Source organism: Fundulus heteroclitus, chromosome 9 (assembly GCF_011125445.2).
Source record: "Fundulus heteroclitus isolate FHET01 chromosome 9, MU-UCD_Fhet_4.1, whole genome shotgun sequence".
NCBI lineage: Eukaryota > Metazoa > Chordata > Actinopteri > Cyprinodontiformes > Fundulidae > Fundulus > Fundulus heteroclitus.
Window position 1 is genome coordinate 29,601,082 of NC_046369.1, and position 20,461 is coordinate 29,621,542.

A 20,461-nucleotide genomic window follows, 5' to 3' on the forward strand; every position below is an offset into this window, starting at 1 on the left:
AGTGCTGGTTTCTGCCAAGCTCACTCTTACTTATTTGACAAAATCTCAGTGTCACAGTCAAAGTTCCAGTAGAGTTCGGCTTATTTTTTCTTGAATATCTCCTAAACAGTATTATTAAATAAAGCAAAAAAAAAAAAACATTTTAAGGGATTGTTAAAGGTAATCATAGTTGTGCAAATGACAGTTGTTGTTTCTTAAGCTGGGATTACCCCCCCCCCCCCACCTAATAAAAAACCCCACTTCATTCATCCATCCATCCATCCTTCTATTCACTTATCAGAGATCTTGTCGCTGAGGTAACAGATCCAGGAGGGAATAGCAAACATCCGTCTCCCTGGCGACACTCTAGCTGATTCTGGGGGATCTCACGGTGTTCCCAGAGCACAAGGAGGTCCCTCCAGTAGGTCTTTGGTCCGCCCCGGGGTCTCCTACCAGTGGGACGTGATGGAAATCTTTTGCTCAGCATCCATATCCCATCAGCAGACAGAACGCTGAAACGAAAGCTGTGCTTTCTGGCTCAGCTTTTTCTTCACCCGGACAGACCAGAGGTGCTTGTGCATTACGTGCCAACAACTCCCTATCTATCCACTGCAAATCTGCGGTGAAAGATTTATCTAAGGCTTTTAACATGTTTACCAGGGGTGCTCATAAATACGGTCAGCGCTGTAAGCACAGACTAACGCCCTGAAGATCTGAAGAGAGCAACGTAACAAACTGATAAGGGATAATTATATCAGTCCATTGCTGTTTCTGGACTCATGGGATGTACTGAACTTCAGGAGCTATGAAGGATCAGAAGATCTTTGATATGTCCCAGTGCATAAAACCTTAGAACAGAAAGGTCTGCTTACTGTACCTGAGCCGGTTGGATCTGAACAGCGGTCTCAAACTCAGATCCTGGAGGGCCGGTGGCCTGCAGCTATTAGATGTGACCCTTGGCCTACACATATGAATTCAATGGTTAAACCACCTCGCCAACATGCAGTCAAGCTCTGCTAATGAGCTCCTATTGGAGTCAGGGGAGTTGAAGCAGAGACACATCTAAAGGTCGCCGGGCACCGGACCTCGAGGACTGGAGTTTGAGACCGCTGGGCTAAGAGCTTTTGGCGTTCCGGTGATTTCCAGCCACCGTTACTACCAGGGTTCACCTGCCTGCTTTAATCAACATCTAAACAATGCATATCAGAATCAATTACAGCTTCCACTCCAGAGTGGGACTAAAAGCACCCCCCCCCCCCCTGCTGTGTACATCAGTACCAGATGTGAACCCTAATGGCCAGCTGCCGTACAACAACAAAGCAAAGTGTCCCCCGGGGCCCATTCAGCGTCTGCTCCAGCCGTGGGGTTGGGTGGCTGCGGCTCGGCGGCCCGTGCACGTTCGTGCCTGCGGATGCTGGAAGGAGGAAAGCCGAGGTTCTGTCAGAGCAATAACACTTTGTGGGCTCCAGGACCTCCGACTTTAGTGCCATCTGGGGACTCAACGATGCCAGTACGGTCACGAGCCTCTGATAAATGAGAGGAGATAAAAGGCAGGGGATCTGCAGGCTCAGCGCGCGGGTGGACGCTTAACCTGTGTTTAAAAGTTTAGGGATGGCATGATGATGATGATTGCTTTGTTTTTTTCCACTTCAGGCACGTTTTTTTCCCCTTCATTCCTGGCTGCTGCTTCCTCTACTCGTGCGTCTCATTTCAGTCATCTAGCTCAGACCAGAACAAACCAGACGGGTGCCCTTTCACATCGCTTTACTTCAGAGCAAAAAGGAAATTACAGTCTTCCAACGCAATGCCACAGAGTACTGTACATTATCGTTACAGAATCCATATTTACAGCGCAAATAAATTACACAAAAATAATCTAATGACCATGTAGGCTGTCACCAGTCACAACTACACCTAAGGTTTGCATTCACATTACATGAGACCTTCCTTCTCAATCGGGACAGTGCAGAGGTAAACCATCCCCCCCCCACCCAGTAGCAGATACCAGCGTTCATACGGAGCGTCGTAAAGCAGAGATAATTACTCCCGTTTACAGAAAATAACGATGCAGTTTTTAAACCAAGCAGAAAGGTTTGCTGTGTAGGGAGTGAAGTAAAAACCCAAAGCAGCCCAGAGATCCGCACGTTCCTGCAGAGCCGGGCCGTCCGGGTTTCTTTTCTGCACATCACAACGAGCTACAACCGCACTGTTGTATAAGCATGTGAAAAATCCCATCTTTTTTTTTTTATTTATTTTTTTTAATCCCAAACAGAAATCTTACCCTCAGGGTAGGACTGATCACTTTTTTCTTTTTAAATAAAAAAAAAAAAATCAGCTTTTGTGATAAAAAAAAAAAAAGGAGAAACGCAGATGAAGCTCAGATGTCTTCCCGCCTGGTGCGGGAGAGAATTTTAAAAATGTGCTTTTACTACATAAGCGTTCCCTTTAAACCATCTCTCCTGCTAGTGTCGGAGACGCACATGTGGAGAACGGTGGGAAGACATCAGAGGTTCGTCTGCTGGCGGTTTCAGCCTCTTAAAGCGAGGGCTGCAGCAGCAAATCTACAGGAAAAAAAAAAAAAAAAAAAAACTTAAGCCAGGCCGTCGGCTTCCCTGGTCCTGGAGCGTTCGTGTGCGACGTAACATGGAGGACATATAGCCAGGCCTCTGCCCGTGATACGTTTGGTGGGACGGGAGAGCTCCTTCCCGCGGACGAGACGGTCAAAACAAAAGTCAATGTTTTTGTTCTCCCCAGACCTCATCAAGAGGGGATCAAACCCGGCCTTAGATCTGATCTCACATGAGAATCTGACGGTAAGATCTGAGCTAAGGCCCGAGATAAGAGCCGAGGGTGAACAGGCCGGCTCTGACGATGGTGCCAGATGAGCAGATGCAGGGGGATGAGGACGAGGAAGAGGTCCCCCTCCTCCTCGTCGATCACTAACGATATCGAAGGATGACTGGAACTGAAAAAAAAAAAAAAAAAAAAACAGAAAGAAGAGAATATTAGGCGTGGATAACTACATGTTAATGTGAACTACACCAAAAATACTCACTGATAATGATCAGCAGCAGAGCAACAACTACCAGTGCAACAATCATCTTCATCTGTGGAGGAAATGAAACACTGTGAGAAGAACATTCCACTCAAAACCCACCCAGGACAAAAAAAACCCACACAGACCTGGCGCCTTGCAAAAGTGTTCATACTCCTGGGACCGACACAAACAGTCGTAAGGTGGGAGGAAAACGACGAACTGTTCGTACATTTTATCGCAACAAATAAAGCACTTTGAAATTTTGCAAACTGCAATTGCATTCAGCCGCCCTCGACTCAACACTTGAATTTAATCCCCGCACCATGATGCTGCCACCACCATGCCTCATGAGCTAAGGGTCAGTCTTAATCTTTCTTTACTCGCAGGGTTTTAACATGTAGGCCTCCAGCAAGACTTGGGTTAAAAGAGGAGCCACAGCTTCTGGTCTGACTAATGCTCTCCTCGGCCAGCCCGCCTGTTTGTCTCTGAAGGTCTGCAGCTCAACGCTCGGTGAGATGTTTCAATCTAAGCCTTCTCCACAACCCTGTGCTGTGTCCATCAGTGATTACTGATGAATTGGTTGAACTTGATTGTAATCCCGGGCCTACATGCCACACTTTTCAGATTTTCACGAGTGCAAATATTTTTGCATCATTTTCGGGTTACTTCGTGTCGGTTTATCATATCAAATCCCGATACAACAGGTTGAACTCTGTGGTTGCAGCGTGGCTGAACGCAGGAGGCTTGAACACTTTTGCAAGGCCCTGGGAGTGTTGCAGACATCCAGAAAACAGACAAGACTTCCCACCTTCATGTCTCTCCACCACATCCTCCTGTGCAGCTGCTTGGCTCGGCTGCTGAACGCCGACGCGTTGTCCGACAAGCTCTCTGCGCCGCGGTGCCGGGGAGGACGGGGCGAGACAACGGCACAAAAGGGACACTCGTCAGTCGGCAATCGAATAAACAGCTTTCACTTAAGACGTGGTAGGTTTGACTTCTTTTAAAGACGGCGGCTCTTTTTGGCATGAAATCTTACATTTCCAAAATAGAAACACTTCCTCCACCTTCCTGCCCCTTGCACCGGCGTCTGTTTCTGCGATAGCGCTGTTAACGTGGTGTCTCTGAACGCTAACAGGAGGGTTACAGCTCCCTAGCGTGCGGCGCTGCTCTCCTGAAGCCCCCCCCCACTACCCAGGTCTTTTAAACTCCTTTGTGTCTGCTGTTTCCATCTCCATGTGCCTGTTTACGACCCGTCGCTACTACAAAGTGGCGCGCCCACACAGGGATTCTGGGAAGACGCTCGTTAATCCTGGGGCATTTAACGACGGCTTACCTGGCCGTGGAGACGGGGTGTCAGTGTGAGCGCACGGTGCTGACCACACGAACACGGCTCTTAGGGGGGAACGTGCGCGGCAGAGACGGGCCATAAGTCACCAAAGTGTCACGTAAACAAGCAAAGAACAAACAAGGGGGAAAAAAACAACAAAAAAAAGAAATGTGCTCCAGATGTGCACCATTGTTTTGGCAGGCCGGTCAACATGACGGAGTGAAGCGCCTGTGCAGCATGTGTGCGCTGCGCGGTGGACGGTTACCGCTGCCAGACGGGAAACAAACACACGGAGCTCAGCGTTGTGTCTTCATCGCATGGACGAGGCGAGAAAAAAAAGATGTGGGCTTTGTTTTGGAGACTCGCTGTTGGGTAAATGTTGCGCAACGGAGCGAGGTGGACACACCGAGAGCTGGACTTGTTAAAAGTTTTTTTTTCCGACGCACAGCTGGGAAACCGCTCAGGACCCCGAACACAAAGGGAGGCGGGGGGGGGGGGGTGTTTACACAGAGGAAAATGTTTTTAATTAACCATAGAAAATGGTGCTGCTGATTAATTTAGCTGTGACAGGTCACATCTACGGATCACTCACCTTTCCAGATGAAATGACACACCTAGTTAGAAAATCGGACCCCCAACCCAAAAAAAAACTATTAAGTGGCACTTCCTCAGAACAAAGTAACACCTTTTTTAAAGAAATCCCAGCCTAGAGACTCACACTCACTTCATAACAAACACCTGTTCTGCTCAACCTTTAGGAGCCCATGCTGTGCTTTAAAATGTCTTAAAGCTGCACAGGATTTAGCCAGAAACCTCAACAGATGTATTATCTTTATTGTTCGAAACTGTGGTCATGTCATACTGTTACCACTACGGTGATGACACACAGATTTCCCTGATCTTCCAGATCTCAGTACTCAGCACCCATCCTTAGCAGAGATTAGTAAATGTACAACTGAGAAAAAGTGTTGCTCAGATCTAATTGCAGTACTTGGTCCTATTGGTTTATTGTGCCTAGATGACTTCAACTCTTTCTATTCTTGCTTAAGCAATGGTTTAGTGTCCTGCCTACAGATGGTACAGAACTCAGCTGCAAGACAGACAAGTTAAGAGTTCAGTAGAAAATCCTTCCTTTTTTATTTAATTTTTTTATTTTATTTATTTTTTTACACAGCGATAAATAATGTGACACCTGCTTAAATCAGCGACCTTGTAACATCATAAAATCTCCCTATACCCCTATTGTCTTCCGTTCAAAATCTTCTGGTTATAGGTCTTCTGGATTTTTGTTTTTCTTTGTTCTGGATCCAAAAGCCTGGGATAATCTTCCCCTGAATATTAGGAGTTGACTTTGTTGATTGTTTTATGTCCTATTTATTTTGTGTTCGACAGAACTAAGTAGGATTCTGATTTGATGTCTCACTATTTGTTGTATTTTGAATTAGTTATATGTTGTTCTTTTTGTAAAGCACTTTGTGTTTCTAAAAGTGCTCTAGAAATAAAGACTCACATGCTTATTTGATCTGTAATGTTTACTTTTTGTCCCTGTCAAAGCTTTGACAGCACCATGTTATACATCTTTGTGTATGTTCTGCTTTTCACCACCCGCCAAACCACTGCAACCTTCCATCTTTCCATGAAAACACAGCCACATTTGTCCTGCACTCTGTTTCAACTCTGCAGAAGTTTGAAAACACGTATTTCATTCCAAAATATCTTAAATGCCCCAGAGAGCAGTTTAAAGTAATGAAGTTTTTAAAAAATCTTTTTCAGGAAATTACAACCAATAAACTGTCATTAAGAACGTCACTAAATAATGTTATTGCTGGGCCAGATTTGAACTCAGACACCTCATAAAAGCATCATGTTTTTACCTCATGAGGACTTTTTATGCCCTCCTACTAACCAGCCCTCATCAGACTTTCCTATAGAAACAATTGTTGTTTTTACAGTGAACTTTCACTCAGTGACACTAACTAAACACTTACAGTAAAAAGTTTTTGTTTTTTGGTATATTTCAGCCGATATCTAATCACCCTACTAATGAAGAAGTATGTGGGCATGCAGATAGGAATACACGAGTCTGGTTAAACGCAAACTAAGTATCAAAAATGTAAGATAACTTTAGAGAAACAACCTACAAGATGAACAAATTCATGTTTTATTTTTAATAAAACATCTTTAATTGGAATTAGTAACAACCAGGTCTTGAAAAGGTTATTAACAATCTCTGTGAAATGTGAATGTGAGCAAACAGACCACAACAGACCATATTATAGGCCCAGAACCTCAGAAAAATTAAATTTGTGGTCATGGCCCCTTTAATAAAACACTAATTTATCTAAATAATATTTTTGTTTCCCCCCCCCGGCTTTACATGGTGACCTGATTGTTTGAACACAATCTAATTTGGCCTCAGTTCAAATTCCTTAAAAACAAACATGGTTCTTAATCATCACACTAAACTGATATACAACACATCACTGATTTATTATATGTTTCTTTTTCCATAGTTTATCAATTTTGCTTAATCTTTTCATTTTCACTTAGTTTAGTTGAATGCCGCTAGCTTAGTGAAAGAGTTTGTTGACTAAAGTACATCAACTGTAAATTGAAATAAGTGTTTAGTAAATTCTTGTATTTTGGAGAGTTGTTTTTTATTCTGCGTGTGTGCAATGCTTGCTGTTCGAGTCCCTCCTTCCTCTATTGTTCTATAATACCACACCTCACCAGGCAGGGCTTCATAAAACAATCATTCAGAGAGACTGAGAGATTTAATAATAGTTATTTGTAGCCAAAGCTAACCTACTGTTGCACAATGCTTGACTGAGAGTAAATCCCACACCTGAATGCTCCCGGGATGCCTCACTGTCGACGTGGCACAGGATCTACGGTAATATTCACCTTTTCTTCTCCAGACAGCCCTTCTTGACTTTCCAGATTTCCCAGTTTAACAGTTTAAAGTGGCTTCATCCATAAAAATATATTCACCCGATTCCTCTGCCGGCCAAACCTGGTTCTTACTACAGAAAGTTAGTCTGATCTTGATGGCTTTTTTTTTTTAACAAAAATGTTATTTTCTTTTCATCTTCACACCTGACCAGCATCTACACATTTCTACAGAAACTCGCACCAACATGCTGCCAATCCTAAACAAGCTCTGCAGCGGTGGCAACTGGATACCTCAGTTGGGTCCACTTAATTGAATGGTCCTGGCACCAAAAAGACCCCCGACAATTTAAATGGCCGCTCACTTCTAAAGCATCCTATCTGCTCTTCTGATTCAACTGGTCCTCGAAGACACAGCAGGTCACGTTGTGGCGACTTTTTAAGTGTTTGTCATCAAAGTTCATTTTTCATGACTTTATAATTACTTGCTTTTCATTTGATAAGTCTTGATATGAACCTAGGGCTGGACGATATAGAAAAAAACTATATCGATAAAATAGAAATCATATCGATCGATATCGATAATTAGCAACAAATTCAAATCATATATTTTAAGTGTTTATGCTGTTGATTAGCGACCTATTCTTAGATACACACAAACACTGAAATCAAACTCAATCCTTTATTCAATAAATTTTTGACCCAAAGTGCAAGTTTTTAAAGAAAAAAATAAATAACGCGTGCTCTCTGAACTCTTTGAAGGGGGCGGAGCTTGGCAACCGAGGTTCCTGGTTAACTTTTTGTTTATGCTTTTTTTCTATCATCGATATACGTCTATCGATCGATATATATCGTTATTGAATTATCGTCCAACCCTAATATCTTTAGAATCCTCTTTAATTTTCAGTCTTCTCCTGACAGACCGCAAATGAAGATTTACTCTGGGTGCAAAAAAAAAAAAAAAAAAAAAAAAAAAAGGGAAAATGCCCTGGCTGTCCAGCCCTATATGAACCAGAGACTAAATGCAAATGTCCATGATAAAAAGAGACCATTTCAGATTTAATTTGCTCACTCTGCTCAAATAGCCTTAGAGTAATCAGATCTAAACCTTAACGTTGCTACAGTGTCGGTAGTAAAGTTTAGATCTGAGCAGCAAACTATTTGCTATTTGGCGCCATCCCATTAACGAGGCACTCTTAACAAAACGGGTCCTGAAACGGCGAGATGAACCTAAAACGGGTGGATAAAGCTTCATAACCTGGATTCTCTTGCATTAGTCGTCATTTCTAACCTTTCACTGCCCGGTCATTTAAGGATTTTTTTCCCCCATCCAACGAATAAGCCTCATTATCAAGTGTTTTTCTTTTAGCCTGGAAGCTCATTGCTCAAAGTTTCAGTGCCATTAGTACATTTCCTTGATAATGTTGGATGTTGTCAGTGTCTGAAAACTCTAATTGCAAAGTAAATGTTGGTACAGACAACACTGACGTGCTCTCTGTGGCGTTGCCTTAAGCAGAGGAAGCGCTGATGTCCAAGACTCACCGGACTTGTCCTGCAGGTCCTCGAGGCGCTCACCCCTCTCTATCACCTTGGAGATGTTCTCCTGCATCACGTCGATCACCTCGTCAACCTGGGACTGTACGCTGATGACACAAATCAGAGCGACACCGAGCACGCCGATGACGGTGAAAGCATTTACGGTCAATTAGTTACGACAATGAGTCCGCTAATCTCTGTCTGATTACCCTGATTTACGGTACGTGAGTTTTAACGCATTACCTTCGAGGGGTTAGAATTCAACATAGGAGAAAAAAATGAAAATAGAGCAGAGGTCGTTTTCTTTAGCTTGAAGTAAAAGCAGAGATGGAAAATGTAAAGAAATGCAATCAGGAATTGGGGAACCTGAGAAAAACAGGCGCGTCACAAACACCTGAGGAATTTAACGGTCCAGGTTGAGACAGGCATGAAGAAGCCTGCGCTTCCAGCACACGACATTCCTGGACCCGGTAATGACGGCGTCTAATTTCACGTGGGCACGATCTGTGACAAACTGCGAGGTATGAAGGGAGCGTGAAGAAACAGCTCGGCGTGCCAGACGGTCTCAACAATGACCTCCTCTGTTCTCCGGCTGTCTGGGATGGAAGCAGAGCCGGCACGATAGCCCCTCTTACACAATATCCTAACAGCCCGCCACTTCTGGTAAACATGTCGAGCCACAGTTACATAACGCCAGCTTCAAAATGCGGAGAAGCACCGCTGCTCTGACCTCTGGTCTGGTGTTGGTACTTACTGCTTCATTTTGTCATTCTGAGGTCCAAATCTGGGTCCTGTTGGGCCTCTCCTATGGGAAAAAATAACATTATTGAAGTCAAAGGTTGAGCTGCATCTGAGTTAAAGATGTCTACATGACTTTAGAGATGTTAATAATAATTATATTATCCCCTAATCAAATAATTTAGAGCATGAATAAATGAGTTTCTCCCTTAACTTACCAACCTGCTTTTAACACGCACTAAAGGACATGAATGTCTTGAATTTGGGGCTATCAGCGATGCATCTGAACCGTTCATTTTCTGGAGGCAACGATTATCCAACTTTACTGGTATAAGGATAAAAATCGGTTGCACAGGAATTTATTCATTGCAGATTTCCTATAATCTGCACAGGTTTAAATATATAAACACACCCATTAACCCAGTGGTTAAAATTCCCAACTAAAAACCACCGTCTTTCAATTGGCTCACTGTCACCCTGCTTTATCTACTCCACAGCCAGAGTCAGTGTTGTAGTCAAGTCACTATGCCTCGAGTCCGAGTCCAGGTTCGAGTCACCAGTGTTCAAGTCCGAGTCAAGTCCAAGTCATTAAAAAAAAAAATCCGAGTCGAGTCCGAGTCGAGTCCACTACTCATCCGAGTCAAGTCTGAGTCGAGTCACTATTGATCCAAGTTCGTTGTAGGAACATGCCGTGACGTGTGATGTATGACATGAAGCAGTAACATTCCATTGCACTAATAACTCTTTCGCTGTAGTTACCCTTGGTTTTACTCGGTAAAACGACTGCTTTTTCCAAGTCTAAGACGTCTCCTAACCATGGTTTTTAAACATTGTTGTTATGGAACGTGCAACAGCGACTCGAGGTACGCTGATAGGCCACATATGAAGGATGTTAAAGCCGCAAGCGGCGTCGATCGGCCCTCGCAGCCAAGCGCACTCCGGCCTATTGGCCACCGCCGCGGTGCCGGCCGGCCGGCGGGGTTCGCGCACCGCCGGCCGCCCGCCCGACATATCTGGTGCAGATCGGTCGTTGCAGCGAGGAGATACAGCCGTTGGATAATGATAATGCATTTGGCCATTGGGCCGGACTAAATTGTTCGGCGGGCCGGACAATTTATACTGATTCCTGGACGGTGACTACAAACAGAAAGAAACGGCCATGAACGGCGAGCAGGAGAAAAACAACGACTTACCTTTCTATCAACTTGGCCAGTTTTCCAGACTTTCTAAGCCCTTGACACTGAAGCCATCGTCTGAGCTGAACGCTGGTATGTTGTTCCACAGTTCTACCAGTAAAATGGGCGCCTGGACATCCTCTTGTGAAAGTTTAACAGCTGAAAAGTCGGTCATATAGTTGTATCTGTTGCATGTGTAATGGCTGGTTCCTACGTGCGCTCTCACACTGTTTGCCCAACCTTAGCAGCAAGGGGCGTTGCTCATGAGATGGTGACGTCATGTGCGCGGTACGACATTTAGATATTAAAATCATACACCAAATAATATTCTAATGACATATTAAAATTATAGCCTAATGATTTAAAGAAAAAGTCGAGTCTTTTTCTCAATTTCCGAGTCAGAATGATCTGAATGTAGGAGTCCGAGTCCAAGTTCGAGTCATCAGTGCGCAAGTCCAAGTCAAGTCACGAGTCTCTAAATTTAGCTAAAGACTCGGACTCGAGTTCGAGTCTCGGACTCGAGTACTACAACACTGGCCAGAGTAGATGACTTCTATCTGTATTACACCATCTGACTACTTTAAAACTTTAGGTAGTCCTCCTCTGTCCTTATTTCACCCCCTTTGTTCAACGCAGACATACCACTCGCAGTGAAACAGGCCCATAACATGAAGCTACCACCACAGCGCTGCACCGTTAAAGCCGGATTTTTACTCCTCCACGTTCTTCTTGCTATTTTGTCCAAATGGTTTGTCTGCCCTGACCACAACGCAACTCTCCTCAGAACGTGTGGATTTGGACTGGCCCCCTCCCTGTCTATGTTGCTGTTTAACTCAACTTAAAAACATTCTAACACAAACTCACAGGAAGAAGTCTTCCTCTTCATCAGAGTCCTCCTCCAGCAGGTTCCTCTGTTGAAAAAGGAAAATATTGATAAGATCAAGATAACTATTCCTTAGAGCTGGAAACACTGATGGATAAAAATACTGCCATTTATTACCCTCCTACAGTATCAGTATATATAATGATATTTAAAGTTAAAAGGCTCCATATCTGCTTATGTGGTTCATTTTGTTTCAGGAGCCCACCCTGCAGGCGACATCCCGTCTGACCGGTTGATAAAACAGGTTCTGGTACCGGTGCTGCTGATGCAGAAATAAAAACTGGCTTTTTCCCCTCGTTTCCAGACCTGCGGCTGCTGCAGAAAACCATAAAAGCCTTTTTTTCTGTGCGCAAAGCCTTTGTCTTCTGAACATCTAGCGCTGAGCACAAAGATCAATATGCTGAGAGCCAAAAGTGCGTCTGAATTATTTAGGATAGAAACAGAACCTGAACGCTTACATCTGGGCACAGAATGTTTCGTGTTAAAAATCCAATTCAAAGAGAAATCTCTAAAAGCTGCACCAGAGTCTCACGGGAGGACGGGTGAGCCTGTTTCCCACTGGATGGAGGGAAGAAAATCAAGATTCCACTTTGCTGAGATGGAGTTTCAATTAAATGCACGAGCAGGTCAACCAATAACATTTCATTCACAGCAGCCGCGGCCATTTTTAATCATCTTTGAAACACTTTAACACTTCAAAGAGCAGAGAGAGCAGGGAGCTGCAAACCCCGTCAGACACGATTCACATTTCTTTACAGGCCGTCTGTAGGGAATGTGAAAAGATGGCGGCCACATGATCATAAAGCTCTTTATAAGCCCGCGCTCGGACATTCTCCCTCTGTGTAACCTCTCCGTGCCTTTTCTCCCCCGGTGTAGGAGACGTCGGGAGAACTGGCAGCAATTATCAGGAGAGAAAGAAAAAGCTGGTAAGGAGAGAAGGTTGTTATGCAAGCTTCCCCCCGTGAGCTTGAGCTTTGATCCAAGTTCAGAACAACACAAAGGGAGAAGGGCTGGTTGAGGGAGAGGACAGCGGAGGTGGAGGTGGGTGGGACAGGATGAGCGCTTTGATGAGGAGCAGATATTTGGCCTGCAGAGCTTCTGGAGGACTGAAAACCTCCGTCTCCTCTGTCCTCTCCCAGGTCGTTCCTGTTTGGGTCTCGCTGCGATATTTTCAAACCAACCCAGGAGGTCTGTTTACTTCCCGTCCCTCCCTGCTATCATCGCGTCTGTTTGCTTCCCTCGCTCCGTGTTTACGCCTCGGCAGCCGCTTCTCACCCTCTCGCTGCGGATGGACCCGGTGACCTCGTCGTCGTTGAGGTGTCGCTTGAACTTGGGGGGCATGTTGTCTTCAGGCTGCTGCTCCCGTTCTGGCTCCCTCTGTGGGGAAAGGAGGAGAAGGTCACGGGTTTGAACAGGCGGGCTTTAAACCCTCCGACAGGAACAAGTTAACTGATGAGCTGTTTAAAACGCAACACATGGATTTATGAAGAACCGATGAGAACATTGATAAAAAGGAGCGTCTCCATAAATGAGGTTATAATTCAAAAGTGGAACCAGGACTTTGCGTAGGATTTTAGGCAGGCTTTGCTTCTAGATCCCCTCAACGTTTTGGTTTTCCCTGCAGCCTGCTCACCTTTTCCCCATCACACATTTTCCTTCCACGCAACTTTCCGTCAATATGGCCGCCTGGTCAGATCTGTGCTAGCCAGGGCACCAACGACCGGAAACGGCCACAATCCAACCATTTCTCAGAGGCAGATTATTTTCTTTCCATCAGCTGTACGTCACAATCATTAGATCAAATAGAAATAAACCCGTGTTCATCCTGCGAGAAATTAGTCACTATGACGTACATCATATAAGCATAATCTATATGAAGTAAATTACCGAAATAAACTTTTTGATGACATTCTCGATCGTGATGCATCTGTATATCTTTTAGGGCTGGACGATATAGAAAAAAAGCATATCGATAAAATAGACATCATATTGATCTATATCGATAATTATCAACAAATTCAAAACATATATTTTAAGTGCAGCCCTGGCCATTTTATGCTGTTGCATAGCAACACACAAACACTGAATTCAAACTCAACCCTTTATTCAACCAACTTTTTACCACAACTGCAAGTTTTTTAAAAAAATTAAAAATAATGTGTGCTCTGAACTTTTTGAAGGGGGCGGAGCTTGTCGGTGCGGCGTGTTCCTGGGTCTGCGCTGTGATTGGTTGGGAGGATGTAATGACTGTAATATTAACCTACATGGCTAAAATGCATAAGGAAGGAAAAATGTTATTCTATTTAACTTTTTATTAACCCCTTTTTTTTCCTATCACCGATATACGTCTATGAATCGATGTATATTGTTATTGAATTATCGAATATCTTTAGAATCCTCTTTAATTTTCAGTTTTCTCCTGACAGACCGCAAATGAAGATTTACTGGGTGCAAAAAAAAAAAAAAAAAAAGGGAAAATGCCCTGGCTGTTCTGGACGGCCAAGGATTCTACGGAGCGGATCTGGAAAACACGCGGCTCTTCCAAAAAACACACCCTGGGGTCTGTGTTTGCAAGCGCACAACGTCTTCCAAGGAGGGAGAAGAGGAACGCGCGCACAAACACGTCTCAATAAAATTCCTCTGTGACACTGAGCTAAAAAGCACATGCCCTAAAGCAGAACCGTGACCATCCGAGGGGCGCTTCATTCACACACACACACACACACACACACACACACACACACACACACACACACACACATTCCTCACTGCGACAACAGGGCTGGTACCATTGGTTCCGGTTAGGTCGGCTGCTTTCTCAACGTCCGTTTCTGGCGTTGTTGCGTTTGGGGAGAGGAGGAGAAAAAAGAAACGGCCTTTTCCGCAGCCAAGAGAGCAGAGGGGAGGAGAAGCAGGGGACAGATCTGAAGAAAGTGAAGAAACACAAAGAGAAACAGAAGAGTGCAGAGTGATCTGAAGGAAGACTCACAGAAACAAACTCACTGATTCAGCAAAGTGCTTTTGAAGCTGCAAGACATGAAGGACAGCAGAATCTAAGCTGCTGTTAAATATCCTGAAAGGAACATTTTGTGATGCTTAATTTGGAGCACAGGCTGGCTGAAATATCTAAATAGGTTGTAGTTTAGAATTATGATAATTATGAGGAGTTTAATGGATTGTGGTCTTAATTGAACAGAAACGGAGAACGATGATGATATGACATTTGCCAATATAACAGAGTCTGTTACAATTGCCGATCGATGACGCAATATTGTCTGCTCATCCAAAACTATTATTTACATTGATATCAGCTCACAAAAACAGATATGGATTGACCATTTATTTCTAAGCTCTTACAGGTATCAGAAATTTGATTCAATAAAGCATTCTTCTAATTAAAAAATAAATATACTGCTACTACTACTACTACTACTACTACTACTACTACTACTACTACTAATACTAATAATAATAATAATAATAATAGATCACATGTTCACTGTAGCCTGAATTTCAAAATAAAGATGTATATTAAAAAGTTTAATATAGATCCATATTTTCATTTTGCATCGATGTAATGGGATCGTTAATTAATGAATCGATATATCGATGTAGATCGATCTATTGTTACACCCCTACTAAATAATGCATCCAGGCACTCTTTTGATTGCGATACTGCAAACATTAATATTGCAATGATGACTTTGATATGATATACTTCATGGAGATCTAATTTAGATTAAAGGAAAAATTAGTTGATCATTTTGGTAACGAGGTGACAATGTGTTTTGATAATGCTATGCTAAATCATAGCAAGCTGTGTCTTTTTTTTTTCTTTTTACAGATCTGACACCTGAGTGATTCTATATTCAAACATTATTGTTATACAAGTACTTCGTTGCTAGGATTTCCATTTTCTCATTTGTTTATTAATATTACTATTTATTTATTATTATTATTACGTTTATAAGAACGATTATTAGTTATCTTTTAAATTATCTTTTAAATACAATCTGGTACAAATTTTCCTTTTAAAGCTAGTGTAGCCAGGTGTGTCTTCTCGTGGAGTTTGAGGAGAGCCCGAAAACACCCCTTTAGAAAGCAGATAGTGCGGTAAGTTGATTATTTCTACCTGCGCAAACAGAAACACTGATTTATCTTACATCATCACCATGACAACTTTAGCTTTTCCCTAAGCCATTTGTTCATCTTACCCTAAAAAAAAACAACAACCCGAGTCTCGTTGTACACACCTAACTCGTTAAAGGCATTTAAAGTGAGAACTACATTCAAACTGTCCAACTACTTAACGCTACGGACTAATTACTGCTTCATAAACCCAAATAAAGCAGGCCCTTCTAAGCTAGGCTAGGCTAGGCTAAGCTAAGCTAAGCTAGGCTAAGGATGCCGACGTCACCAGCTGCTACCTGCTGTTTGTACGGAGATCCGCTGAAAAACGCTCCTCCAGCACTGAGTCCAGTCCAGTCCAGTCCACAGGTTTAAGGGGCCTCACAGATCGGTCTGGTTCATTTCACAGGCTGTCCTGAAGGATGAGACATCGCAATCATTGTGGATGGATGTTAGCGATTATCCTCCTCCTGTGTCTCGCCTCCGTCGGAATCAGCTGACCAGGCAGGCAGGAAGTCCGTGGAAACAGCTGGAAGGCGAGAGACCGCGGCAGGTTCTTAAGAGCAACGAGATATTATCTATGTTTTTTTTTTTCTTTTCTTTTCTTTTTTAATAGTGTGTTATATGCTTTTGTATGTTCCGGTCCTTACAAAAAATACCTTGATTATTATATTTTCGCGTGTGTGGTGGTGACGTAACATCCAGGTGACTTAAGCAAAAACCGCAGCTTAGTTTATAAGTCAAAAATAGTCATAAAAAACGAATTGATAAAATAAATCTTAAAAATATTTAAGCCAAAGCAAAATCAATGAATTAAGTTTTTATAAATGGAAGAAATTAGTTCACGCGACATTATAATTGTAAAACTATACATTTTTAGTGCAGTGGACAGGTGTGTCAGATGGGGTCAAAGCCTTTATTCATAGAGGTGATGTTAGTGTAACTATTTTAGGCCTCGGGAAGAAAACCAATTGTCCACAAAGCTTGAAAATACATAGAAGTTTAAAAAACTCTCAACGAAATTTAACTTATGTCTTGGTTTCTCGCCAGACATCTCAGTTTTTATCGTTCTTCGTGCTGTAGCTCCTTGAAGTTTGGAGTGCGGTGCGCTCCTCGCCTGTAGGGGGCAGCAGTCAGAGCGCCTGTTGGACCCACGCGCAGCCAGGAACAGAAAACAAACACGAAGCAGAGCAAAGTTCTATGCATGTGTTACCATAGCTCCCGGGTAAGTCGGTGTTTATTTCGGCGTCTAATGCAAACATGGGGTATTTGTGCGCCAGCGGTCACCCTGTAACAGTCTTTGTTGTTGTTTCTCCTCCTCCGCAGCACTTCGCGGTCCTACCACAGAGATGCAGCGTGCAGCAGGAGCGGGCTCCCTTCAGCTTCGTCCTCTGTTTGGCGGAGCTCTGTCAGCGGTCGTCCCCCACAACCTGACGGACGTCAGCGAGCTGAGGGAGATCCCGGACAACCAGGAGGTGTTCGCCCACCCTCACACCGACCAGAGCCTGATCGTGGAGCTGCTCGAGTACCAGGGCCAGGTGGCCGACCAGCACGCGGCCAGGTACCACTTCGAGGACATAGCCGGCAGCAATGAAGCTCGGGAGCCGGGGGCCTTTGAAGTGGGTGACGTTGTGGCCCTACCTAAAGCGGAGGTGTCCCTGTCGGAGTGCAGCAGCGCCTGGATGCTGAAGGGGACGCAGTGCGTGTCCAAGTTCAACGAGGAGGCCAGGAACACGGTGAACGTTCACTTGGGCCTCTTCCGCCTGCCGCAGTTCTCCACAGATGTTCTGATAACGTTCAACGACCCGCAGAGCATCAGCCCCGACAGCAGCAGCGCCTCCGCGGCGGAGACGCACGGCCAGCCGTGGACCGTGGAGGACTTCCGGCGCACATTGCTGTCTCTGACGCTGCACAACCCTGGCCTGTTTGGGTAGAAGGTCCACTTCTGACACCACGAGACAGACTCAAGAGGATTTATTGTCCTGTGATCATAGCTTTGTTGTAAAAGTACATGACTTTTCCGTCTAAATCTGACACGTGGGTGACTTCACAGGTCAGGTTTCTTATGCAGTCTTGAAATGAGCAAACCTTAAGAACTCAGTTGTATTTTATAATTCCGTGTAAGGCCGAGAGTTCATAATTAAAGAAGTTAAACAAAAGCACATAGTTTGTCTCAGTGGGATCACCTTGCATGCCAACCACAGCGGCTTCCTTTTTTTTTTAGCTAAATTTGTTAACATTTTATAACCACCACAAACTTCAATGTGTTTCCTAGAATTTTATGTGACAGGGCACCACAAAATGGCGCATAATGAAGTAAGATAAGATAGGCTTTATTGATCTCACATTGGAGAAATTCACTTGCCACATCGGCTCATAAAAGAAGGTGCAAAAGTAGGAAAGGTGCATCAGTTATATACAGTGAATCTTCATATATACAGGATCAAAGGATGAAAAATGGAAATGTTTTTTATTACTATTTGTTACATATAAAAATGTGACAAGTGTTATTTTTTTTTTTTACATTTGACTCTGATCCTCCCTAAATAAAACCAAGTGCAACCAATTGCTTTCAGAAGTAACAAATAGAGTCCATCTGTGCATGAGATGTCAGTGAACTAACCGGATCTCGTAAAATACCAAAACATTTGTGAGACAACCCATGGTCGTCCAACTAAACCACGGCTTGGCAAAAGAAGACTAACGGGAGAAGAAGCCAGCAGGTATTGGCCTTTTTATGAAAAGTCACATGAGAACAATGAAAAAAAAAAAAAAACTGATGGTGCTTTTGTCACGAGACCAAAATCAAATTTTTGACCAACACAGCAATTGCTGTAAATGGAGACAACCTAAATTCATTAAAAGCGTGCCCATCGCGTCATAGGAAATGAAATGTTTATATTTAGCAGAGAAGGGGAAGCTGGTCAGAGTTGATGGGAAGATGGATGGAGCTAAATTAGGGGAAAATCCTGGAATTACACTTTGAGACTGCAAAGGTCTTGAGACTGGAGCGGAGCTTCACCTCCTTGCAGGACAAACAAAAACCAAGAGACTTTGTTATTCATTATGAGACCGCAATGGTGTTCAGCAGAGACTGCCATCATCACATGTATAATGCTCAGACAAAATTTAAGTAAAGCACTTGTAAAAAATGTAAAACGCACTTTGAGAAAAAAAATCCGTACATAGAAAGTAATATGTATATGAAGTGGATCTTGTGCAAGTCCAGGTGTTTTGTGTGAAGATGAGAGTGTGTTACTAGAGAGGAGAGGGTGATATTTGACTACAGAGGAGGGGGGGGGGGTTCACAGCTGTGGTGATGGAGATGTCCCTGAGTTTGTGCTGGATTTAATGTTCCTGTGCCGTTTCCCTGATGGAAGTGGTGTAAACATTGGAACATTGGATTAAGACTAAACACAGCCAGAGCAACAGTGATTTCACCAGGGTGTAGATGAAGAACAGAGCAGTCAGAGTCTATTACAGAAACCACATATCACACACTAGTCTCCACGTGTGCTGATTTCTTCAACTTGTCGGCCACATCATTTCTAAAGGGTGCAGCTGTGGCTCTATAACTTGGTTGATACCTTCTGAGTTCTGCTGCATTACACTATGTCTGGTATCCCAGGTTTGAATGAACCTAACAAAAAACACAGATATTCTTAGATTTATGGAAGATTTTTAAAGATTTGAAAGTCATCAAGTGTTTGACTTTTAAATGAAATTTAGTTAGGACTTAGTTTCTATGGTGATTGTGACAAAAGCAGTTTCTAAAACAAAAGCAGATGTTTGGCTGTTCTGTCATTCCTTTTACTTCGCCGTTCTGCATCCTATCAGACATTTAATCCTCGACACAAACTGAAGACCTGTTTACAGTTTTCTGTGAAATGTAGTAAAACTGCAGTCTCTAATGAGGGATATATTAGTACAACCTGCATTCATGCCCTCTTAAAACGTTTCAAATTACACACATCTGTCTCACGTCCACTGCACATGATGAGGACATGTTGCTCAGTAACGATGCTTGGGTGTGCTGCTGTCGCAGGCTATGCAAAAGAATATCTCTGCAGCTTATGAGTCCGGAAAGCGATTTAAAGAGATCTCAAAAGAATTTCAAATCAGCCGGTCTACTGTGTGGAAGACAGTTTACAAATGGAGGACTTTCGAAACAACAACTGCTGTCAACGAAGTCTGACCCAAGCAAGTTTAACCTGAAAACAGACCACAAGATGCTACAAAAAAACTACTAAAACCCTAAAATGCCATCATGGTACCTACAGCAGGCTCTTACTACTGTTGACACGAAAGTGGACCCATGTAGAATCAGAAAGAGACTGCAGGTTGATGGTCATGAGAGATGTGCACGGAGGGGAAACCTTTGATCTCTGACTAAAACATGAGGGCCAGAGAATATGTTCTTTCGTCAGATGTGTCTAAAAAACAGTGGACATGTTTGGCATAAATTCAATACTTCAAACCAGAAAAAAAATCACGTTTCATGATAAGTTTTATGTTTTGTGGACATTTTGCAGCAGAAGGACCTGGTGAGATTACTATCATATATTCAACGTGAATTTTACCGTGTATCAGACGGTACTTAGGGAAAATGTGGGAAAAAAAGAAAATACCTGAAGCTGGAGCTGAATGGGACACGGAAATGTGATAATGACCCAAAACATGCCAGTAAGCCCATCGAGACTCGTTGAGAGTTAATGGGAGAAATGGAAAGTCCTATAATGCAGTCAAAGCCCAAATCCGCTCCTTAACAG

At 43.4% G+C, this 20,461-nt stretch overlaps 2 protein-coding genes across 4 annotated transcripts; one reads left to right on the forward strand and one right to left on the reverse strand.

Annotated features, from left to right (window-relative positions):
• Nucleotides 1-1,726: 1,726 nt before the first annotated feature.
• On the reverse strand, nt 1,727-16,213 carry vamp4 (vesicle-associated membrane protein 4). 2 transcript variants are annotated; one of them, XM_021318404.2, is made up of 9 exons: nt 15,992-16,212; nt 14,354-14,488; nt 12,840-12,941; nt 11,546-11,592; nt 9,523-9,573; nt 8,775-8,875; nt 3,825-3,904; nt 3,035-3,086; nt 1,727-2,944 (listed from the first exon to the last, which is right to left on the reverse strand). In XM_021318404.2, exons 2-9 carry the CDS (start codon nt 14,354-14,356, stop codon nt 2,919-2,921), a joined length of 462 nt encoding a protein of 153 aa, XP_021174079.1. In that variant the 5' UTR covers nt 14,357-14,488; nt 15,992-16,212; the 3' UTR covers nt 1,727-2,918. The 2 variants fall into 2 exon arrangements, with proteins under 2 accessions (XP_021174079.1, XP_012721904.1); XM_012866450.3 differs by lacking the exon at nt 14,354-14,488 and having other exon boundaries at nt 15,992-16,213.
• Nucleotides 16,214-16,772: 559 nt separating this feature from the next.
• On the forward strand, nt 16,773-17,854 carry rangrf (RAN guanine nucleotide release factor). 2 transcript variants are annotated; one of them, XM_036141423.1, is made up of 2 exons: nt 16,773-16,917; nt 17,019-17,854. In XM_036141423.1, the coding sequence occupies exon 2, from the start codon at nt 17,042-17,044 to the stop codon at nt 17,624-17,626; it is 585 nt and encodes a 194-aa protein (XP_035997316.1). In that variant the 5' UTR covers nt 16,773-16,917; nt 17,019-17,041; the 3' UTR covers nt 17,627-17,854. The 2 variants fall into 2 exon arrangements, with proteins under 2 accessions (XP_035997316.1, XP_035997317.1); XM_036141424.1 differs by having other exon boundaries at nt 16,777-16,916; nt 17,015-17,854.
• The last annotated feature ends 2,607 nt before the right edge of the window (nt 17,855-20,461 follow it).

Excerpts from the sequence above, each read along its gene's own strand:
- rangrf (XM_036141423.1), top strand. The coding sequence starts at position 17,042 with ATGCAGCGTGCAGCAGGAGCGGGCTCCCTTCAGCTTCGTCCTCTGTTT.
- vamp4 (XM_021318404.2), bottom strand. Across the intron at positions 8,876-9,522 it reads CAGAATGACAAAATGAAGCA|CGTACAGTCCCAGGTTGACG; the intron begins GTAAGTACCAAC and ends TTGTGTCATCAG. Across the intron at positions 3,905-8,774 it reads GGACCTGCAGGACAAGTCCG|AGAGCTTGTCGGACAACGCG; the intron begins GTGAGTCTTGGA and ends ACCGCGGCGCAG.